Source organism: Pseudophryne corroboree (assembly GCF_028390025.1).
Source record: "Pseudophryne corroboree isolate aPseCor3 chromosome 11 unlocalized genomic scaffold, aPseCor3.hap2 SUPER_11_unloc_5, whole genome shotgun sequence".
Lineage (NCBI taxonomy): Eukaryota > Metazoa > Chordata > Amphibia > Anura > Myobatrachidae > Pseudophryne > Pseudophryne corroboree.
In genome coordinates this window covers 707,003-732,362 of record NW_026967481.1, presented here as the reverse complement: position 1 = coordinate 732,362, position 25,360 = coordinate 707,003, and the positions used below count along the sequence as shown (strand labels likewise).

At 54.3% G+C, this 25,360-nt stretch overlaps 1 protein-coding gene across 1 annotated transcript in view; it reads left to right on the top strand.

The window, feature by feature from the left end:
- The window catches only part of ELMO3 (engulfment and cell motility 3), a 431,301-nt gene that overhangs the window by 43,838 nt on the left and 362,103 nt on the right, over positions 1 to 25,360 (top strand). Inside the window, exon 3 of the mRNA XM_063948699.1 lies at positions 1,128 to 1,168. Coding sequence (XP_063804769.1) covers positions 1,128 to 1,168 — 41 coding nt within the window. The remainder of the gene's footprint in view (positions 1 to 1,127; positions 1,169 to 25,360) is intronic.

Genomic DNA, 25,360 nt, shown 5'->3' with positions numbered 1-25,360 from the left:
CTATAGTGGGAGAAACGCGTCTCATTTGATCCTATTTACCAGTAAATCAGCACGCCACGAGTCTGCCTCATTACGCTGGGATAAAATGTTGAAGTTCTCCTGATAAGGCTAATATGAAAGGTATCTGAGCACCAGAGCCGGGAGTATACAGTAACGGAACCCAGGAGGGACTGTGGTAATAATATCCATAGAACATGGCCATGTTTAAATTATACTGCTGAGATTCATGAATAATCTTGCTGCTTTGAGAAAGACATCTATATCTCTGCATACTGAATCAGATAATTAACAACTAGATGATTGCTGCTCTGCATTAAATTATCGATACTCTCAAAGGGAGAGAAAAATCATTAAGACTGTGCATTTCAATATAATTAGTCTGGAAGCAAGGTTTAGTGTGTTTCAAGCAATATAGATATTTGAATATTAGTCCGCACTCTGAGTAAGAGACTTTGGTACAACTGCTCTGCTATGGAATGCTAACAAATTATCACCTGTTTGGGCTTTGAGCTGACAGAGCAATTAAGTATCTGAACGGAGATTTGGACACTTTTGTAACACTGCAGTTTAATAGTGTGAGCTAATTGTATCTAGCTGAATTACTCCACAGAGTAGGAGCACAAAGCTGTGTGTGTTACTATTGTTGTTTTATGTATAATATTGCCATGTTTTTTAGATATGAATATCTTAAAAAAAAAGTGTAGTAGGGGTAAGAAAAGGAAATTCTTTTTACTATATATTTTTTTATATAAAAGTTGATAAAAAATAAAAAATGAAATATTCTTAATAAGGAATCTGCTAGCGCTGTCTGTATTTTTCTTTTAGTTTAGTTTGAAGGGGCAATAGAAGGTCCCATTCTACAGTGAGTTGCATGTGGATCCTTTTTTAAAGATTTCTTTGAAAATTTATATGACATATACACCTTCTGAGTCATTGTATTAGCGCCAGGGGGTCACTTTGTTGTGTATTCTGTGTTTGGTTGAATTATATTACGGATTTACATAAAATCCAATATATAAAGAAACGGGTTTATACTGTAGGCATAAAAAATGAAGGCAAATGTCTCCTCTATGTAATACACAATGTACAGCAGCGCACACTCATAATATTGTCATCTTTTCTTTCAGAGTAAACCCCTAGCAGCGGTCTTGAAGGACGTCTGTGATGCGTAAGTTCCACCAGCAGAAAATAGAGGAAAACTGTAAAAATATTGTAACATATCTAACCCTTTATGCACTAATGTGCGCCTGACTCTGACTTCCCCTTGTGCACTAGTGTGCGCCTGACTCTGACTTCCCCTAATGCAGTAGAGTGCGTCTGACTCTGACTTCCCCTAATGCAGTAGAGTGCGTCTGACTCTGACTTCCCCTTGTGCACTAGTGTGCGCCTGACTCTGACTTCCCCTTGGACATTAGTGTGCACCTGGCTCTAACTTCCCCTTGAGCACAAATTGTGCGCCTGGCTCTAACTTCCCCTTGTGCACTAGCGTGCGCCTGACTTTGACTTCCCCTTGTGCACTAGGGTGTGTCTGACTATAACTTCCCCTTGTGCACTAGCGTGCCCTTGACTGTGCCTCCCCCTTCTTCACTAGTGCATCTGCCTGACTGTGCCTCTCCCTTATCATGTGTGATACAGGACCCCAGCTGCACAGCTCCATATAGCGTATTCCTGCCCCTGTGTGATACAGGACCCCAGCTGCACAGCTCCATATAGCATGTTCCTGCCCCTGTGTGATACAGGACCCAGCTGCACAGCTCCATATAGCGTGTTCCTGCCCCTCTGTGTTACAGGATCCCAGCTGCACAGCTCCATATAGCGTGTTCCTGCCCCTGTGTGATACAGGATCCCAGCTGCACAGCTCCATATAGCATGTTCCTGCCCCTGTGTGATACAGGACCCAGCTGCACAGCTCCATATAGCGTGTTCCTGCCCCTGTGTGTTACAGGACCCAGCTGCACAGCTCCATATAGCGTGTTCCTGCCCCTGTGTGATACAGGACCCAGCTGCACAGCTCCATATAGCGTGTTCCCACCCTTGTGTGATATAGGACCCAGCTGCACAGCTCCATATAGCGTGTTCCCACCCTTGTGTGATACAGGACCCAGCTGCACAGCTCCATATAGCATGTTCCTGCCCCTGTGTGATACAGGATCCCAGCTGCACAGCTCCATATAGCATGTTCCTGCCCCTGTGTGATACAGGACCCAGCTGCACAGCTCCATATAGCATGTTCCTGCCCCTGTGTGATACAGGACCCAGCTGCACAGCTCCATATAGCGTGTTCCTGCCCCTGTGTGTTACAGGACCCAGCTGCACAGCTCCATATAGCATGTTCCTGCCCCTGTGTGTTACAGGACCCAGCTGCACAGCTCCATATAGCGTGTTCCTTCCCCTGTGTGATACAGGACCCAGCTGCACAGCTCCATATAGCGTGTTCCCACCCTTGTGTGATATAGGACCCAGCTGCACAGCTCCATATAGCGTGTTCCCACCCTTGTGTGATACAGGACCCAGCTGCACAGCTCCATATAGCGTGTTCCTGCCCCTGTGTGATACAGGACCCAGCTGCACAGCTCCATATAGCGTGTTCCTGCCCCTGTGTGTTACAGGACTTTGCTGCACAGCTCCATATAGCATGTTCCTGCCCCTGAGTGTTACAGGACCCAGCTGCACAGCTCCATATAGCGTGTTCCTGCCCCTGTGTGTTACAGGACCCAGCTGCACAGCTCCATATAGCATGTTCCTGCCCCTGTGTGTTACAGGACCCAGCTGCACAGCTCCATATAGCGTGTTCCTGCCCCTGTGTGATACAGGACCCAGCTGCACAGCTCCATATAGCGTGTTCCCACCCTTGTGTGATATAGGACCCAGCTGCACAGCTCCATATAGCGTGTTCCCACCCTTGTGTGATACAGGACCCAGCTGCACAGCTCCATATAGCGTGTTCCTGCCCCTGTCTGATACAGGACTCCAGCTGCACAGCTCCATATAGCGTGTTCCCACCCTTGTGTGATACAGGACCCAGCTGCACAGCTCCATATAGCGTGTTCCTGCCCCTGTGTGATACAGGACCCAGCTGCACAGCTCCATATAGCGTGTTCCTGCCCCTGTGTGATACAGGACCCAGCTGCACAGCTCCATATAGCGTGTTCCCACCCTTGTGTGATACAGGACCCCAGCTGCACAGCTCCATATAGCGTGTTCCTGCCCCTGTGTGATACAGGACCCAGCTGCACAGCTCCATATAGCGTGTTCCTGCCCCTGTGTGATACAGGATCCCAGCTGCACAGCTCCATATAGCGTGTTCCTGCCCCTGTGTTATACAGGACCCAAGCTGCACAGCTCCATATAGCATGTTCCTGCCCCTGTGTGATACAGGACCCAGCTGCACAGCTCCATATAGCATGTTCCTGCCCCTGTGTTATACAGGACCCCAGCTGCACAGCTCCATATAGCGTGTTCCTGCCCCTGTGTTATACAGGACCCCAGCTGCACAGCTCCATATAGCATGTTCCTGCCCCTGTGTTACACAGGACCCAGCTGCACAGCTCCATATAGCGTGTTCCTGCCCCTGTGTGAAACAGGACCCCAGCTGCACAGCTCCATATAGCGTGTTCCCACCCCTGTGTGATACAGGACCCCAGCTGCACAGCTCCATATAGCGTGTTCCTGCCCCTGTGTTATACAGGACCCCAGCTGCACAGCTCCATATAGCATGTTCCTGCCCCTGTGTGATACAGGACCCAGCTGCACAGCTCCATATAGCATGTTCCTGCCCCTGTGTTATACAGGACCCCAGCTGCACAGCTCCATATAGCGTGTTCCTGCCCCTGTGTTATACAGGACCCCAGCTGCACAGCTCCATATAGCATGTTCCTGCCCCTGTGTGATACAGGACCCAGCTGCACAGCTCCATATAGCATGTTCCTGCCCCTGTGTTATACAGGACCCCAGCTGCACAGCTCCATATAGCGTGTTCCCACCCTTGTGTGATACAGGACCCAGCTGCACAGCTCCATATAGCATGTTCCTGCCCCTGTGTGTTACAGGACCCAGCTGCACAGCTCCATATAGCGTGTTCCTTCCCCTGTGTGATACAGGACCCAGCTGCACAGCTCCATATAGCGTGTTCCCACCCTTGTGTGATATAGGACCCAGCTGCACAGCTCCATATAGCGTGTTCCCACCCTTGTGTGATACAGGACCCAGCTGCACAGCTCCATATAGCGTGTTCCTGCCCCTGTGTGATACAGGACCCAGCTGCACAGCTCCATATAGCGTGTTCCTGCCCCTGTGTGTTACAGGACTTTGCTGCACAGCTCCATATAGCATGTTCCTGCCCCTGTGTGTTACAGGACCCAGCTGCACAGCTCCATATAGCGTGTTCCTGCCCCTGTGTGTTACAGGACCCAGCTGCACAGCTCCATATAGCATGTTCCTGCCCCTGTGTGTTACAGGACCCAGCTGCACAGCTCCATATAGCGTGTTCCTGCCCCTGTGTGATACAGGACCCAGCTGCACAGCTCCATATAGCGTGTTCCCACCCTTGTGTGATATAGGACCCAGCTGCACAGCTCCATATAGCGTGTTCCCACCCTTGTGTGATACAGGACCCAGCTGCACAGCTCCATATAGCGTGTTCCTGCCCCTGTCTGATACAGGACTCCAGCTGCACAGCTCCATATAGCGTGTTCCCACCCTTGTGTGATACAGGACCCAGCTGCACAGCTCCATATAGCGTGTTCCTGCCCCTGTGTGATACAGGACCCAGCTGCACAGCTCCATATAGCGTGTTCCTGCCCCTGTGTGATACAGGACCCAGCTGCACAGCTCCATATAGCGTGTTCCCGCCCTTGTGTGATACAGGACCCCAGCTGCACAGCTCCATATAGCGTGTTCCTGCCCCTGTGTGATACAGGACCCAGCTGCACAGCTCCATATAGCGTGTTCCTGCCCCTGTGTGATACAGGATCCCAGCTGCACAGCTCCATATAGCGTGTTCCTGCCCCTGTGTTATACAGGACCCAAGCTGCACAGCTCCATATAGCATGTTCCTGCCCCTGTGTGATACAGGACCCAGCTGCACAGCTCCATATAGCATGTTCCTGCCCCTGTGTTATACAGGACCCCAGCTGCACAGCTCCATATAGCGTGTTCCTGCCCCTGTGTTATACAGGACCCCAGCTGCACAGCTCCATATAGCATGTTCCTGCCCCTGTGTTACACAGGACCCAGCTGCACAGCTCCATATAGCGTGTTCCTGCCCCTGTGTGAAACAGGACCCCAGCTGCACAGCTCCATATAGCGTGTTCCTGCCCCTGTGTGAAACAGGACCCCAGCTGCACAGCTCCATATAGCGTGTTCCCACCCCTGTGTGATACAGGACCCCAGCTGCACAGCTCCATATAGCGTGTTCCTGCCCCTGTGTTATACAGGACCCCAGCTGCACAGCTCCATATAGCATGTTCCTGCCCCTGTGTGATACAGGACCCAGCTGCACAGCTCCATATAGCATGTTCCTGCCCCTGTGTTATACAGGACCCCAGCTGCACAGCTCCATATAGCGTGTTCCTGCCCCTGTGTTATACAGGACCCCAGCTGCACAGCTCCATATAGCATGTTCCTGCCCCTGTGTGATACAGGACCCAGCTGCACAGCTCCATATAGCATGTTCCTGCCCCTGTGTTATACAGGACCCCAGCTACACAGCTCCATATAGCGTGTTCCTGCCCCTGTGTTATACAGGACCCCAGCTGCACAGCTCCATATAGCGTGTTCCTGCCCCTGTGTGAAACAGGACCCCAGCTGCACAGCTCCATATAGCGTGTTCCCACCCCTGTGTGATACAGGACCCCAGCTGCACAGCTCCATATAGCGTGTTCCCACCCCTGTGTGATACAGGACCCCAGCTGCACAGCTCCATATAGCGTGTTCCTGCCCCTGTGTTATACAGGACCCCAGCTGCACAGCTCCATATAGCATGTTCCTGCCCCTGTGTGATACAGGACCCCAGCTGCACAGCTCCATATAGCGTGTTCCTGCCCCTGTGTGATACAGGACCCCAGCTGCACAGCTCCATATAGCGTGTTCCTGCCCCTGTGTTATACAGGACCCCAGCTGCACAGCTCCATATAGCATGTTCCTGCCCCTGTGTGATACAGGACCCCAGCTGCACAGCTCCATATAGCATGCTCCTGCCCCTGTGTGTTACAGGACCCAGCTGCACAGCTCCATATAGCGTGTTCCTGCCCCTGTGTGTTACAGGACCCAGCTGCACAGCTCCATATAGCGTGTTCCTGCCCCTGTGTGTTACAGGACCCAGCTGCACAGCTCCATATAGCGTGTTCCCACCCTTGTGTGATATAGGACCCAGCTGCACAGCTCCATATAGTGTGTTCCCACCCTTGTGTGATACAGGACCCAGCTGCACAGCTCCATATAGCGTGTTCCTGCCCCTGTCTGATACAGGACTCCAGCTGCACAGCTCCATATAGCGTGTTCCCACCCTTGTGTGATACAGGACCCCAGCTGCACAGCTCCATATAGCGTGTTCCCACCCTTGTGTGATATAGGACCCAGCTGCACAGCTCCATATAGCGTGTTCCCACCCTTGTGTGATACAGGACCCAGCTGCACAGCTCCATATAGCATGTTCCTGCCCCTGTGTGATACAGGATCCCAGCTGCACAGCTCCATATAGCATGTTCCTGCCCCTGTGTGATACAGGACCCAGCTGCACAGCTCCATATAGCATGTTCCTGCCCCTGTGTGATACAGGACCCAGCTGCACTGCTCCATATAGCGTGTTCCTGCCCCTGTGTGATACAGGACCCCAGCTGCACAGCTCCATATAGCATGTTCCTGCCCCTGTGTGTTACAGGACCCAGCTGCACAGCTCCATATAGCGTGTTCCTGCCCCTGTGTGTTACAGGACCCAGCTGCACAGCTCCATATAGCGTGTTCCCGCCCTTGTGTGATATAGGACCCAGCTGCACAGCTCCATATAGCGTGTTCCTGCCCCTGTGTGATACAGGACCCCAGCTGCACAGCTCCATATAGCATGTTCCTGCCCCTGTGTGTTACAGGACCCAGCTGCACAGCTCCATATAGCGTGTTCCTGCCCCTGTGTGTTACAGGACCCAGCTGCACAGCTCCATATAGCGTGTTCCCGCCCTTGTGTGATATAGGACCCAGCTGCACAGCTCCATATAGCGTGTTCCCACCCTTGTGTGATACAGGACCCAGCTGCACAGCTCCATATAGCATGTTCCTGCCCCTGTGTGATACAGGATCCCAGCTGCACAGCTCCATATAGCATGTTCCTGCCCCTGTGTGATACAGGACCCAGCTGCACAGCTCCATATAGCATGTTCCTGCCCCTGTGTGATACAGGACCCAGCTGCACAGCTCCATATAGCGTGTTCCTGCCCCTGTGTGTTACAGGACCCAGCTGCACAGCTCCATATAGCATGTTCCTGCCCCTGTGTGTTACAGGACCCAGCTGCACAGCTCCATATAGCGTGTTCCTTCCCCTGTGTGATACAGGACCCAGCTGCACAGCTCCATATAGCGTGTTCCCACCCTTGTGTGATATAGGACCCAGCTGCACAGCTCCATATAGCGTGTTCCCACCCTTGTGTGATACAGGACCCAGCTGCACAGCTCCATATAGCGTGTTCCTGCCCCTGTGTGATACAGGACCCAGCTGCACAGCTCCATATAGCGTGTTCCTGCCCCTGTGTGTTACAGGACTTTGCTGCACAGCTCCATATAGCATGTTCCTGCCCCTGTGTGTTACAGGACCCAGCTGCACAGCTCCATATAGCGTGTTCCTGCCCCTGTGTGTTACAGGACCCAGCTGCACAGCTCCATATAGCATGTTCCTGCCCCTGTGTGTTACAGGACCCAGCTGCACAGCTCCATATAGCGTGTTCCTGCCCCTGTGTGATACAGGACCCAGCTGCACAGCTCCATATAGCGTGTTCCCACCCTTGTGTGATATAGGACCCAGCTGCACAGCTCCATATAGCGTGTTCCCACCCTTGTGTGATACAGGACCCAGCTGCACAGCTCCATATAGCGTGTTCCTGCCCCTGTCTGATACAGGACTCCAGCTGCACAGCTCCATATAGCGTGTTCCCACCCTTGTGTGATACAGGACCCAGCTGCACAGCTCCATATAGCGTGTTCCTGCCCCTGTGTGATACAGGACCCAGCTGCACAGCTCCATATAGCGTGTTCCTGCCCCTGTGTGATACAGGACCCAGCTGCACAGCTCCATATAGCATGTTCCTGCCCCTGTGTGATACAGGACCCAGCTGCACAGCTCCATATAGCGTGTTCCTGCCCCTGTGTGAAACAGGACCCCAGCTGCACAGCTCCATATAGCGTGTTCCTGCCCCTGTGTGATACAGGACCCAGCTGCACAGCTCCATATAGCGTGTTCCTGCCCCTGTGTGATACAGGATCCCAGCTGCACAGCTCCATATAGCGTGTTCCTGCCCCTGTGTTATACAGGACCCAAGCTGCACAGCTCCATATAGCATGTTCCTGCCCCTGTGTGATACAGGACCCAGCTGCACAGCTCCATATAGCATGTTCCTGCCCCTGTGTTATACAGGACCCCAGCTACACAGCTCCATATAGCGTGTTCCTGCCCCTGTGTTATACAGGACCCCAGCTGCACAGCTCCATATAGCGTGTTCCTGCCCCTGTGTTATACAGGACCCCAGCTGCACAGCTCCATATAGCATGTTCCTGCCCCTGTGTGAAACAGGACCCAGCTGCACAGCTCCATATAGCGTGTTCCTGCCCCTGTGTGATACAGGACCCAGCTGCACAGCTCCATATAGCGTGTTCCCACCCTTGTGTGATACAGGATCCCAGCTGCACAGCTCCATATAGCGTGTTCCTGCCCCTGTGTTATACAGGACCCAAGCTGCACAGCTCCATATAGCATGTTCCTGCCCCTGTGTGATACAGGACCCAGCTGCACAGCTCCATATAGCATGTTCCTGCCCCTGTGTTATACAGGACCCCAGCTGCACAGCTCCATATAGCGTGTTCCTGCCCCTGTGTTATACAGGACCCCAGCTGCACAGCTCCATATAGCATGTTCCTGCCCCTGTGTTACACAGGACCCAGCTGCACAGCTCCATATAGCGTGTTCCTGCCCCTGTGTGAAACAGGACCCCAGCTGCACAGCTCCATATAGCGTGTTCCCACCCCTGTGTGATACAGGACCCCAGCTGCACAGCTCCATATAGCGTGTTCCTGCCCCTGTGTTATACAGGACCCCAGCTGCACAGCTCCATATAGCATGTTCCTGCCCCTGTGTGATACAGGACCCAGCTGCACAGCTCCATATAGCATGTTCCTGCCCCTGTGTTATACAGGACCCCAGCTGCACAGCTCCATATAGCGTGTTCCTGCCCCTGTGTTATACAGGACCCCAGCTGCACAGCTCCATATAGCATGTTCCTGCCCCTGTGTGATACAGGACCCAGCTGCACAGCTCCATATAGCATGTTCCTGCCCCTGTGTTATACAGGACCCCAGCTACACAGCTCCATATAGCGTGTTCCCACCCTTGTGTGATACAGGACCCAGCTGCACAGCTCCATATAGCGTGTTCCTGCCCCTGTCTGATACAGGACTCCAGCTGCACAGCTCCATATAGCGTGTTCCCACCCTTGTGTGATACAGGACCCCAGCTGCACAGCTCCATATAGCGTGTTCCTGCCCCTGTGTTATACAGGACCCCAGCTGCACAGCTCCATATAGCGTGTTCCCACCCCTGTGTGATACAGGACCCCAGCTGCACAGCTCCATATAGCGTGTTCCTGCCCCTGTGTTATACAGGACCCCAGCTGCACAGCTCCATATAGCATGTTCCTGCCCCTGTGTGATACAGGACCCCAGCTGCACAGCTCCATATAGCATGTTCCTGCCCCTGTGTGTTACAGGACCCAGCTGCACAGCTCCATATAGCGTGTTCCTGCCCCTGTGTGTTACAGGACCCAGCTGCACAGCTCCATATAGCATGTTCCTGCCCCTGTGTGTTACAGGACCCAGCTGCACAGCTCCATATAGCGTGTTCCTGCCCCTGTGTGATACAGGACCCAGCTGCACAGCTCCGTATAGCGTGTTCCCACCCTTGTGTGATATAGGACCCAGCTGCACAGCTCCATATAGCGTGTTCCCACCCTTGTGTGATACAGGACCAAGCTGCACAGCTCCATATAGCGTGTTCCCGCCCCTGTCTGATACAGGACTCCAGCTGCACAGCTCCATATAGCGTGTTCCCACCCTTGTGTGATACAGGACCCCAGCTGCACAGCTCCATATAGCGTGTTCCTGCCCCTGTGTTATACAGGACCCCAGCTGCACAGCTCCATATAGCGTGTTCCTGCCCCTGTGTGATACAGGACCCAGCTGCACAGCTCCATATAGCATGTTCCTGCCCCTGTGTTATACAGGACCCCAGCTGCACAGCTCCATATAGCGTGTTCCTGCCCCTGTGTTATACAGGACCCCAGCTGCACAGCTCCATATAGCATGTTCCTGCCCCTGTGTGATACAGGACCCAGCTGCACAGCTCCATATAGCGTGTTCCTGCCCCTGTGTTATACAGGACCCCAGCTGCACAGCTCCATATAGCGTGTTCCTGCCCCTGTGTTATACAGGACCCCAGCTGCACAGCTCCATATAGCATGTTCCTGCCCCTGTGTGAAACAGGACCCCTGCTGCACAGCTCCATATAGCGTGTTCCCACCCCTGTGTGATACAGGACCCCAGCTGCACAGCTCCATATAGCGTGTTCCTGCCCCTGTGTTATACAGGACCCCAGCTGCACAGCTCCATATAGCATGTTCCTGCCCCTGTGTGATACAGGACCCCAGCTGCACAGCTCCATATAGCGTGTTCCTGCCCCTGTGTGATACAGGACCCAGCTGCACAGCTCCATATAGCATGTTCCTGCCCCTGTGTGATACAGGACCCCAGCTGCACAGCTCCATATAGTGTTTTCCTGCCCCTGTGTGATACAGGACCCCTGCTGCACAGCTCCATATAGTGTGTTCCTGCCCCTGTGTGAAACAGGACCCAGCTGCACAGCTCCATATAGCGTGTTCCTTCCTGCCCCTGTGTGATACAGGACCCCAGCTGCACAGCTCCATATAGCATGTTCCTGCCCCTGTGTTATACAGGACCCAGCTGCACAGCTCCATATAGCGTGTTCCTGCCCCTGTGTGAAACAGGACCCCAGCTGCACAGCTCCATATAGCATGTTCCTGCCCCTGTGTGATACAGGACCCCAGCTGCACAGCTCGATATAGCATGTTCCTGCCCGTGTGTGATACAGGACCCAGCTGCACAGCTCCATATAGCGTGTTCCTGCCCCTGTGTTATACAGGACCCCAGCAGCACAGCTCCATATAGCGTGTTCCTGCCCCTGTGTTATACAGGACCCCAGCTGCACAGCTCCATATAGCATGTTCCTGCCCCTGTCTGATACAGGACCCAGCTGCACAGCTCCATATAGTGTTTTCTTGCCCCAGTGTGTTACAGGACCCAGCTGCACAGCTCCATATAGCGTGTTCCTGCCCCTGTGTGATACAGGACCCAGCTGCACAGCTCCATATAGCGTGTTCCCACCCTTGTGTGATATAGGACCCAGCTGCACAGCTCCATATAGCGTGTTCCCACCCTTGTGTGATACAGGACCCAGCTGCACAGCTCCATATAGCATGTTCCTGCCCCTGTGTTATACAGGACCCCAGCTGCACAGCTCCATATAGCATGTTCTTGCCCCTGTCTGATACAGGACCCAGCTGCACAGCTCCATATAGTGTTTTCCTGCCCCTGTGTGTTACAGGACCCAGCTGCACAGCTCCATATAGCATGTTCCTGCCCCTGTGTGATACAGGACCCAGCTGCACAGCTCCATATAGCATGTTCCTGCCCCTGTGTGATACAGGACCCAGCTGCACAGCTCCATATAACGTGTTCCCGCCCTTGTGTGATATAGGACCCAGCTGCACAGCTCCATATAGCGTGTTCCCACCCTTGTGTGATACAGGACCCCAGCTGCACAGCTCCATATAGCGTGTTCCTGCCCCTGTGTTATACAGGACCCCAGCTGCACAGCTCCATATAGCATGTTCCTGCCCCTGTGTGATACAGGACCCAGCTGCACAGCTCCATATAGCATGTTCCTGCCCCTGTGTTATACAGGACCCCAGCTGCACAGCTCCATATAGCGTGTTCCTGCCCCTGTGTTATACAGGACCCCAGCTGCACAGCTCCATATAGCGTGTTCCTGCCCCTGTGTTACACAGGACCCAGCTGCACAGCTCCATATAGCGTGTTCCTGCCCCTGTGTGAAACAGGACCCCAGCTGCACAGCTCCATATAGCGTGTTCCCACCCCTGTGTGATACAGGACCCCAGCTGCACAGCTCCATATAGCGTGTTCCTGCCCCTGTGTTATACAGGACCCCAGCTGCACAGCTCCATATAGCATGTTCCTGCCCCTGTGTGATACAGGACCCCAGCTGCACAGCTCCATATAGCGTGTTCCTGCCCCTGTGTGATACAGGACCCAGCTGCACAGCTCCATATAGCATGTTCCTGCCCCTGTGTGATACAAGACCCCAGCTGCACAGCTCCATATAGTGTTTTCCTGCCCCTGTGTGATACAGGACCCCTGCTGCACAGCTCCATATAGCGTGTTCCTGCCCCTGTGTGAAACAGGACCCAGCTGCACAGCTCCATATAGCGTGTTCCTGCCCCTGTATGATACAGGACCCCAGCTGCACAGCTCCATATAGCGTGTTCCTGCCCCTGTGTGAAACAGGACCACAGCTGCACAGCTCCATATAGCATGTTCCTGCCCCTGTGTGATACAGGACCCCAGCTGCACAGCTCCATATAGCATGTTCCTGCCCGTGTGTGATACAGGACCCAGCTGCACAGCTCCATATAGCGTGTTCCTGCCCCTGTGTGATACAGGACCCCAGCTGCACAGCTCCATATAGCGTGTTCCTGCCCCTGTGTGATACAGGACCCAGCTGCACAGCTCCATATAGCGTGTTCCTGCCCCTGTCTGATACAGGACCCAGCTGCACAGCTCCATATAGTGTTTTCCTGCCCCTGTGTGTTACAGGACCCAGCTGCACAGCTCCATATAGCGTGTTCCTGCCCCTGTGTGATACAGGACCCAGCTGCACAGCTCCATATAGCGTGTTCCCACCCTTGTGTGATATAGGACCCAGCTGCACAGCTCCATATAGCGTGTTCCCACCCTTGTGTGATACAGGACCCAGCTGCACAGCTCCATATAGCATGTTCCTGCCCCTGTGTGATACAGGATCCCAGCTGCACAACTCCATATAGCATGTTCCTGCCCCTGTGTGATACAGGACCCAGCTGCACAGCTCCATATAGCATGTTCCTGCCCCTGTGTGATACAGGACCCAGCTGCACAGCTCCATATAGCGTGTTCCTGCCCCTGTGTGTTACAGGACCCAGCTGCACTGCTCCATATAGCGTGTTCCTGCCCCTGTGTGTTACAGGACCCAGCTGCACAACTCCATATAGCGTGTTCCTGCCCCTGTGTGATACAGGACCCAGCTGCACAGCTCCATATAGCGTGTTCCCACCCTTGTGCGATACAGGACCCAGCTGCACAGCTCCATATAGCGTGTTCCTGCCCCTGTGTGATACAGGACCCAGCTGCACAGCTCCATATAGCGTGTTCCTGCCCCTGTGTGATACAGGACCCAGCTGCACAGCTCCATATAGCGTGTTCCCACCCTTGTGTGATATAGGACCCAGCTGCACAGCTCCATATAGCATGTTCCTGCCCCTGTGTGATACAGGACCCAGCTGCACAGCTCCATATAGCATGTTCCTGCCCCTGTGTGATACAGGACCCAGCTGCACAGCTCCATATAGCGTGTTCCTGCCCCTGTGTGATACAGGACCCAGCTGCACAGCTCCATATAGCGTGTTCCTGCCCCTGTGTGATACAGGACCCCAGCTGCACAGCTCTATATAGCGTGTTCCTGCCCCTCTGTTATACAGGACCCCAGCTGCACAGCTCCATATAGCGTGTTCCCACCCTTGTGTGATATAGGACCCAGCTGCACAGCTCCATATAGCGTGTTCCCGCCCTTGTGTGATACAGGACCCAGCTGCACAGCTCCATATAGCATGTTCCTGCCCCTGTGTGATACAGGATCCCAGCTGCACAGCTCCATATAGCATGTTCCTGCCCCTGTGTAATACAGGACCCAGCTGCACAGCTCCATATAGCATGTTCCTGCCCCTGTGTGATAAAGGACCCAGCTGCACAGCTACATATAGCATGTTCCTGCCCCTGTGTGATACAGGACCCAGCTGCACAGCTCCATATAGCGTGTTCCTGCCCCTGTGTGTTACAGGACCCAGCTGCACAGCTCCATATAGCATGTTCCTGCCCCTGTGTGATACAGGACCCCAGCTGCACAGCTCCATATAGCGTGTTCCTGCCCTTGTGTGATACAGGACCCAGCTGCACAGCTCCATATAGCGTGTTCCCACCCTTGTGTGATACAGGACCCAGCTGCACAGCTCCATATAGCGTGTTCCCACCCTTGTGTGATACAGGACCCCAGCTGCACAGCTCCATATAGCGTGTTCCTGCCCCTGTGTTATACAGGACCCCAGCTGCACAGCTCGATATAGCATGTTCCTGCCCCTGTGTGATACAGGACCCAGCTGCACAGCTCCATATAGCATGTTCCTGCCCCTGTGTTATACAGGACCCCAGCTGCACAGCTCCATATAGCGTGTTCCTGCCCCTGTGTTATACAGGACCCCAGCTGCACAGCTCCATATAGCATGTTCCTGCCCCTGTGTGATACAGGACCCAGCTGCACAGCTCCATATAGCGTGTTCCTGCCCCTGTGTTATACAGGACCCCAGCTGCACAGCTCCATATAGCGTGTTCCTGCCCCTGTGTTATACAGGACCCCAGCTGCACAGCTCCATATAGCATGTTCCTGCCCCTGTGTGAAACAGGACCCCTGCTGCACAGCTCCTTATAGCGTGTTCCCACCCCTGTGTGATACAGGACCCCAGCTGCACAGCTCCATATAGCGTGTTCCTGCCCCTGTGTTATACAGGACACCAGCTGCACAGCTCCATATAGCATGTTCCTGCCCCTGTGTGATACAGGACCCCAGCTGCACAGCTCCATATAGCGTGTTCCTGCCCCGGTGTGATACAGGACCCAGCTGCACAGCTCCATATAGCATGTTCCTGCCCCTGTGTGATACAGGACCCCAGCTGCACAGCTCCATATAGTGTTTTCCTGCCCCTGTGTGATACAGGACCCCTGCTGCACAGCTCCATATAGTGTGTTCCTGCCCCTGTGTGAAACAGGACCCAGCTGCACAGCTCCATATAGCGTGTTCCTTCCTGCCCCTGTGTGATACAGGACCCCAGCTGCACAGCTCCATATAGCATGTTCCTGCCCCTGTGTGATACAGGACCCAGCTGCACAGCTCCATATAGCGTGTTCCTGCCCCTGTGTGAAACAGGACCCCAGCTGCACAGCTCCATATAGCATGTTCCTGCCCCTGTGTGATACAGGACCCCAGCTGCACAGCTCGATATAGCATGTTCCTGCCCGTGTGTGATACAGGACCCAGCTGCACAGCTCCATATAGCGTGTTCCTGCCCCTGTGTTATACAGGACCCCAGCAGCACAGCTCCATATAGCGTGTTCCTGCCCCTGTGTTATACAGGACCCCAGCTGCACAGCTCCATATAGCATGTTCCTGCCCCTGTCTGATACAGGACCCAGCTGCACAGCTCCGTATAGTGTTTTCTTGCCCCAGTGTGTTACAGGACCCAGCTGCACAGCTCCATATAGCGTGTTCCTGCCCCTGTGTGATACAGGACCCAGCTGCACAGCTCCATATAGCGTGTTCCCACCCTTTTGTGATATAGGACCCAGCTGCACAGCTCCATATAGCGTGTTCCCACCCTTGTGTGATACAGGGCCCAGCTGCACAGCTCCATATAGCATGTTCCTGCCCCTGTGTTATACAGGACCCCAGCTGCACAGCTCCATATAGCATGTTCTTGCCCCTGTCTGATACAGGACCCAGCTGCACAGCTCCATATAGTGTTTTCCTGCCCCTGTGTGTTACAGGACCCAGCTGCACAGCTCCATATAGCGTGTTCCTGCCCCTGTGTAATACAGGACCCAGCTGCACAGCTCCATATAGCGTGTTCCCACCCTTGTGTGATATAGGACCCAGCTGCACAGCTCCATATAGCGTGTTCCCACCCTTGTGTGATACAGGACCCAGCTGCACAGCTCCATATAGCATGTTCCTGCCCCTGTGTGATACAGGATCCCAGCTGCACAGCTCCATATAGCATGTTCCTGCCCCTGTGTGATACAGGACCCAGCTGCACAGCTCCATATAGCATGTTCCTGCCCCTGTGTTATACAGGACCCCAGCTGCACAGCTCCATATAGCATGTTCCTGCCCCTGTGTTATACAGGACCCCAGCTGCACAGCTCCATATAGCGTGTTCCTGCCCCTGTGTTATACAGGACCCCAGCTGCACAGCTCCATATAGCATGTTCCTGCCCCTGTGTGATACAGGACCCAGCTGCACAGCTCCATATAGCATGTTCCTGCCCCTGTGTTATACAGGACCCCAGCTGCACAGCTCCATATAGCGTGTTCCTGCCCCTGTGTTATACAGGACCCCAGCTGCACAGCTCCATATAGCATGTTCCTGCCCCTGTGTTACACAGGACCCAGCTGCACAGCTCCATATAGCGTGTTCCTGCCCCTGTGTGAAACAGGACCCCAGCTGCACAGCTCCATATAGCGTGTTCCCACCCCTGTGTGATACAGGACCCCAGCTGCACAGCTCCATATAGCGTGTTCCTGCCCCTGTGTGATACAGGACCCCAGCTGCACAGCTCCATATAGCGTGTTCCTGCCCCTGTGTGAAACAGGACCACAGCTGCACAGCTCCATATAGCATGTTCCTGCCCCTGTGTGATACAGGACCCCAGCTGCACAGCTCCATATAGCATGTTCCTGCCCGTGTGTGATACAGGACCCAGCTGCACAGCTCCATATAGCGTGTTCCTGCCCCTGTGTGATACAGGACCCCAGCTGCACAGCTCCATATAGCGTGTTCCTGCCCCTGTGTGTTACAGGACCCAGCTGCACAGCTCCATATAGCGTGTTCCTGCCCCTGTGTGTTACAGGACCCAGCTGCACAACTCCATATAGCGTGTTCCTGCCCCTGTGTGATACAGGACCCAGCTGCACAGCTCCATATAGCGTGTTCCTGCCCCTGTGTGATACAGGACCCAGCTGCACAGCTCCATATAGCGTGTTCCTGCCCCTGTGTGATACAGGACCCAGCTGCACAGCTCAATATAGCGTGTTCCCACCCTTGTGTGATATAGGACCCAGCTGCACAGCTCCATATAGCGTGTTCCCGCCCTTGTGTGATACAGGACCCAGCTGCACAGCTCCATATAGCATGTTCCTGCCCCTGTGTGATACAGGATCCCAGCTGCACAGCTCCATATAGCATGTTCCTGCCCCTGTGTGATACAGGACCCCAGCTGCACAGCTCCATATAGCATGTTCCTGCCCCTGTGTGATACAGGACCCAGCTGCACAGCTACATATAGCATGTTCCTGCCCCTGTGTGATACAGGACCCAGCTGCACAGCTCCATATAGCGTGTTCCTGCCCCTGTGTGTTACAGGACCCAGCTGCACAGCTCCATATAGCATGTTCCTGCCCCTGTGTGATACAGGACCCCAGCTGCACAGCTCCATATAGCGTGTTCCTGCCCCTGTGTGATACAGGACCCAGCTGCACAGCTCCATATAGCGTGTTCCCACCCTTGTGTGATACAGGACCCAGCTGCACAGCTCCATATAGCGTGTTCCCACCCTTGTGTGATATAGGACCCAGCTGCACAGCTCCATATAGCGTGTTCCCGCCCTTGTGTGATACAGGACCCAGCTGCACAGCTCCATATAGCATGTTCCTGCCCCTGTGTGATACAGGACCCAGCTGCACAGCTCCATATAGCGTGTTCCTGCCCCTGTGTGATACAGGACCCAGCTGCACAGCTCCATATAGCGTGTTCCTGCCCCTGTGTGACACAGGACCCCAGCTGCACAGCTCTATATAGCGTGTTCCTGCCCCTCTGTTATACAGGACCCCAGCTGCACAGCTCCATATAGCGTGTTCCCACCCTTGTGTGATATAGGACCCAGCTGCACAGCTCCATATAGCGTGTTCCCGCCCTTGTGTGATACAGGACCCAGCTGCACAGCTCCATATAGCATGTTCCTGCCCCTGTGTGATACAGGATCCCAGCTGCACAGCTCCATATAGCATGTTCCTGCCCCTGTGTGATACAGGACCCCAGCTGCACAGCTCCATATAGCGTGTTCCTGCCCCTGTGTGATACAGGACCCAGCTGCACAGCTCCATATAGCGTGTTCCCACCCTTGTGTGATACAGGACCCAGCTGCACAGCTCCATATAGCGTGTTCCCACCCTTGTGTGATATAGGACCCAGCTGCACAGCTCCATATAGCGTGTTCCTGCCCTTGTGTGATACAGGACCCAGCTGCACAGCTCCATATAGCATGTTCCTGCCCCTGTGTGATACAGGACCCAGCTGCACAGCTCCATATAGCGTGTTCCTGCCCCTGTGTGATACAGGACCCAGCTGCACAGCTCCATATAGCGTGTTCCTGCCCCTGTGTGATACAGGACCCCAGCTGCACAGCTCTATATAGCGTGTTCCTGCCCCTCTGTTATACAAGACCCCAGCTGCACAGCTCCATATAGCGTGTTCCCACCCTTGTGTGATATAGGACCCAGCTGCACAGCTCCATATAGCGTGTTCCCGCCCTTGTGTGATACAGGACCCAGCTGCACAGCTCCATATAGCATGTTCCTGCCCCTGTGTGATACAGGATCCCAGCTGCACAGCTCCATATAGCATGTTCCTGCCCCTGTGTAATACAGGACCCAGCTGCACAGCTCCATATAGCATGTTCCTGCCCCTGTGTGATACAGGACCCAGCTGCACAGCTACATATAGCATGTTCCTGCCCCTGTGTGATACAGGACCCAGCTGCACAGCTCCATATAGCGTGTTCCTGCCCCTGTGTGTTACAGGACCCAGCTGCACAGCTCCATATAGCATGTTCCTGCCCCTGTGTGATACAGGACCCCAGCTGCACAGCTCCATATAGCGTGTTCCTGCCCCTGTGTGATACAGGACCCAGCTGCACAGCTCCATATAGCGTGTTCCCACCCTTGTGTGATACAGGACCCAGCTGCACAGCTCCATATAGCGTGTTCCCACCCTTGTGTGATATAGGACCCAGCTGCACAGCTCCATATAGCGTGTTCCTGCCCTTGTGTGATACAGGACCCAGCTGCACAGCTCCATATAGCATGTTCCTGCCCCTGTGTGATACAGGACCCAGCTGCACAGCTCCATATAGCGTGTTCCTGCCCCTGTGTGATACAGGACCCAGCTGCACAGCTCCATATAGCGTGTTCCTGCCCCTGTGTGATACAGGACCCCAGCTGCACAGCTCTATATAGCGTGTTCCTGCCCCTCTGTTATACAGGACCCCAGCTGCACAGCTCCATATAGCGTGTTCCCACCCTTGTGTGATATAGGACCCAGCTGCACAGCTCCATATAGCGTGTTCCCGCCCTTGTGTGATACAGGACCCAGCTGCACAGCTCCATATAGCATGTTCCTGCCCCTGTGTGATACAGGATCCCAGCTGCACAGCTCCATATAGCATGTTCCTGCCCCTGTGTGATACAGGACCCCAGCTGCACAGCTCCATATAGCGTGTTCCTGCCCCTGTGTGATACAGGACCCAGCTGCACAGCTCCATATAGCGTGTTCCCACCCTTGTGTGATACAGGACCCAGCTGCACAGCTCCATATAGCGTGTTCCCACCCTTGTGTGATATAGGACCCAGCTGCACAGCTCCATATAGCGTGTTCCTGCCCTTGTGTGATACAGGATCCAGCTGCACAGCTCCATATAGCATGTTCCTGCCCCTGTGTGATACAGGACCCAGCTGCACAGCTCCATATAGCGTGTTCCTGCCCCTGTGTGATACAGGACCCAGCTGCACAGCTCCATATAGCGTGTTCCTGCCCCTGTGTGATACAGGACCCCAGCTGCACAGCTCTATATAGCGTGTTCCTGCCCCTCTGTTATACAGGACCCCAGCTGCACAGCTCCATATAGCGTGTTCCCACCCTTGTGTGATATAGGACCCAGCTGCACAGCTCCATATAGCGTGTTCCCGCCCTTGTGTGATACAGGACCCAGCTGCACAGCTCCATATAGCATGTTCCTGCCCCTGTGTGATACAGGATCCCAGCTGCACAGCTCCATATAGCATGTTCCTGCCCCTGTGTAATACATGACCAAGCTGCACAGCTCCATATAGCGTGTTCCTGCCCCTGTGTGATACAGGACCCAGCTGCACAGGTCCATATAGCGTGTTCCTGCCCCTGTGTGTTACAGGACCCAGCTGCACAGCTCCATATAGCGTGTTCCTGCCCCTGTGTGATACAGGACCCAGCTGCACAGCTCCATATAGCGTGTTCCTGCCCCTGTGTGATACAGGACCCAGCTGCACAGCTCCATATAGCGTGTTCCTGCCCTTGTGTGTTACAGGACCCAGCTGCACAGCTCCATATAGCATGTTCCTGCCCCTGTGTGATACAGGACCCAGCTGCACAGCTCCATATAGCGTGTTCCTGCCCCTGTGTGTTACAGGACCCAGCTGCACAGCTCCATATAGCGTGTTCCTGCCCCTGTGTGTTACAGGACCCAGCTGCACAGCTCCATATAGCATGTTCCTGCCCCTGTGTGATACAGGATCCCAGCTGCACAGCTCCATATAGCATGTTCCTGCCCCTGTGTAATACAGGACCCAGCTGCACAGCTCCATATAGCATGTTCCTGCCCCTGTGTGATACAGGACCCAGCTGCACAGCTCCATATAGCGTGTTCCTGCCCCTGTGTGTTACAGGACCCAGCTGCACAGCTCCATATAGCGTGTTCCTGCCCCTGTGTGATACAGGACCCCAGCTGCACAGCTCCATATAGCGTGTTCCTGCCCCTGTGTGATACAGGACCCAGCTGCACAGCTCCATATAGCGTGTTCCCACCCTTGTGTGATACAGGACCCAGCTGCACAGCTCCATATAGCGTGTTCCTGCCCCTGTGTGTTACAGGACCCAGCTGCACAGCTCCATATAGCGTGTTCCTGCCCCTGTGTGTTACAGGACCCAGCTGCACAGCTCCATATAGCGTGTTCCTGCCCCTGTGTGTTACAGGACCCCAGCTGCACAGCTCCATATAGCATGATCCTGCCCCTGTGTGATACAGGACCCCAGCTGCACAGCTCCATATAGCGTGTTCCTGCCCCTGTGTTATACAGGACCCCAGCTGCACAGCTCCATTTAGCATGTTCCTGCCCCTGTGTGTTACAGGACCCCAGCTGCACAGCTCCATATAGCATGTTCCTGCCCCTGTGTTATACAGAACCCAGCTGCACAGCTCCATATAGCATGTTCCTGCCCCTGTTTTATACAGGACCCCAGCTGCACAGCTCCATATAGCGTGTTCCCGCCCCTGTGTGATACAGGACTCCAGCTGCACAGCTCCATATAGCGTGTTCCTGCCCCTGTGTTATACAGAACCCAGCTGCACAGCTCCATATAGCGTGTTCCTGCCCCTGTGTTATACAGAACCCAGCTGCACAGCTCCATATAGCATGTTCCTGCCCCTGTCTGATACAGGACCCAGCTGCACAGCTCCATATAGCGTGTTCCTGCCCCTGTGTGATACAGGACCCAGCTGCACAGCTCCATATAGCATGTTCCTGCCACTGTGTGTTACAGGACCCAGCTGCACAGCTCCATATAGCGTGTTCCTGCCCCTGTGTGATACAGGACCCCAGCTGCACAGCTCCATATAGCATGTTCCTGCCCCTGTGTGATACAGGACCCCAGCTACACAGCTCCATATAGCATGTTCCTGCCCCTGTCTGATACAGGACCCAGCTGCACAGCTCCATATAGCGTGTTCCTGCCCCTGTGTGATACAGGACCCCAGCTGCACAGCTCCATATAGCGTGTTCCTGCCCCTGTGTGATACAGGACCCAGCTGCACAGCTCCATATAGCGTGTTCCCACCCTTGTGTGATACAGGACCCAGCTGCACAGCTCCATATAGCGTGTTCCTGCCCCTGTGTGTTACAGGACCCAGCTGCACAGCTCCATATAGCATGTTCCTGCCCCTGTGTGTTACAGGACCCAGCTGCACAGCTCCATATAGCGTGTTCCTGCCCCTGTGTGTTACAGGACCCAGCTGCACAGCTCCATATAGCGTGTTCCTGCCCCTGTGTGTTACAGGACCCCAGCTGCACAGCTCCATATAGCATGTTCCTGCCCCTGTGTGATACAGGACCCCAGCTGCACAGCTCCATATAGCGTGTTCCTGCCCCTGTGTTATACAGGACCCCAGCTGCACAGCTCCATTTAGCATGTTCCTGCCCCTGTGTGTTACAGGACCCCAGCTGCACAGCTCCATATAGCATGTTCCTGCCCCTGTGTTATACAGAACCCAGCTGCACAGCTCCATATAGCATGTTCCTGCCCCTGTTTTATACAGGACCCCAGCTGCACAGCTCCATATAGCGTGTTCCCGCCCCTGTGTGATACAGGACTCCAGCTGCACAGCTCCATATAGCGTGTTCCTGCCCCTGTGTTATACAGAACCCAGCTGCACAGCTCCATATAGCATGTTCCTGCCCCTGTCTGATACAGGACCCAGCTGCACAGCTCCATATAGCGTGTTCCTGCCCCTTTGTGATACAGGACCCAGCTGCACAGCTCCATATAGCATGTTCCTGCCACTGTGTGTTACAGGACCCAGCTGCACAGCTCCATATAGCGTGTTCCTGCCCCTGTGTGATACAGGACCCCAGCTGCACAGCTCCATATAGCATGTTCCTGCCCCTGTGTGATACAGGACCCCAGCTACACAGCTCCATATAGCATGTTCCTGCCCCTGCGTTTTACAGGACCCCAGCTGCACAGCTCCATATAGCATGTTCCTGCCCCTGTGTGTTACAGGACCCCAGCTACACAGCTCCATATAGCATGTTCCTGCCCCTGTGTGATACAGGATCCCAGCTGCACAGCTCCATATAGCATGTTCCTGCCCCTGTGTGATACAGGACCCCAGCTGCACAGCTCCATATAGCGTGTTCCTGCCCCTGTGTGAAACAGGACCCCAGCTGCACAGCTCCATATAGCATGTTCCTGCCCCTGTGTGATACAGGACCCAGCTGCACAGCTCCATATAGCGTGTTCCTGCCCCTGTGTGATACAGGACCCCAGCTGCACAGCTCCATATAGCATGTTCCTGCCCCTGTGTGATACAGGACCCCAGCTGCACAGCTCCATATAGCATGTTCCTGCCCCTGTGTGATACAGGACCCCAGCTGCACAGCTCCATATAGCATGTTCCTGCCCCTGTCTGATACAGGACCCAGCTGCACAGCTCCATATAGCGTGTTCCTGCCCCTGTGTGATACAGGACCCCAACTGCACAGCTCCATATAGCATGTTCCTGCCCCTGTGTGATACAGGACCCCAGCTGCACAGCTCCATATAGCATGTTCCTGCCCCTGTGTGATACAGGACCCCAGCTGCACAGCTCCATGTAGCATGTTCCTGCCCCTGTGTGATACAGGACCCCAGCTGCACAGCTCCATATAGCGTGTTCCTGCCCCTGTGTGAAACAGGACCCAGCTGCACAGCTCCATATCGCGTGTTCCTGCCCCTGTGTTATACAGAACCCAGCTGCACAGCTCCATATAGCATGTTCCTGCCCCTGTCTGATACAGGACCCAGCTGCACAGCTCCATATAGCGTGTTCCTGCCCCTTTGTGATACAGGACCCAGCTGCACAGCTCCATATAGCATGTTCCTGCCACTGTGTGTTACAGGACCCAGCTGCACAGCTCCATATAGCGTGTTCCTGCCCCTGTGTGATACAGGACCCCAGCTGCACAGCTCCATATAGCATGTTCCTGCCCCTGTGTGATACAGGACCCCAGCTACACAGCTCCATATAGCATGTTCCTGCCCCTGCGTTTTACAGGACCCCAGCTGCACAGCTCCATATAGCATGTTCCTGCCCCTGTGTGTTACAGGACCCCAGCTACACAGCTCCATATAGCATGTTCCTGCCCCTGTGTGATACAGGATCCCAGCTGCACAGCTCCATATAGCATGTTCCTGCCCCTGTGTGATACAGGACCCCAGCTGCACAGCTCCATATAGCGTGTTCCTGCCCCTGTGTGAAACAGGACCCCAGCTGCACAGCTCCATATAGCATGTTCCTGCCCCTGTGTGATACAGGACCCAGCTGCACAGCTCCATATAGCGTGTTCCTGCCCCTGTGTGATACAGGACCCCAGCTGCACAGCTCCATATAGCATGTTCCTGCCCCTGTGTGATACAGGACCCCAGCTGCACAGCTCCATATAGCATGTTCCTGCCCCTGTGTGATACAGGACCCCAGCTGCACAGCTCCATATAGCATGTTCCTGCCCCTGTCTGATACAGGACCCAGCTGCACAGCTCCATATAGCGTGTTCCTGCCCCTGTGTGATACAGGACCCCAACTGCACAGCTCCATATAGCATGTTCCTGCCCCTGTGTGATACAGGACCCCAGCTGCACAGCTCCATATAGCATGTTCCTGCCCCTGTGTGATACAGGACCCCAGCTGCACAGCTCCATGTAGCATGTTCCTGCCCCTGTGTGATACAGGACCCCAGCTGCACAGCTCCATATAGCGTGTTCCTGCCCCTGTGTGAAACAGGACCCAGCTGCACAGCTCCATATCGCGTGTTCCTGCCCCTGTGTGATACAGGACCCAGCTGCACAGCTCCATATAGCGTATTCCTGCCCCTGTCTGATACAGGAACCCAGCTGCACAGCTCCATATAGCATGTTCCTGCCCCTGTGTGATACAGGACCCCAGCTGCACTGCTCCATATAGCATGTTCCTGCCCATGTGTGATACAGGACCCAGCTGCACAGCTCCATATAGCGTGTTCCTGCCCCTGTGTGTTACAGGACCACAGCTGCACAGCTCCATATAGCGTGTTCCTGCCCCTGTGTGAAACAGGACCCAGCTGCACAGCTCCATATAGCGTGTTACTGCCCCTGTGTGATACAGGACC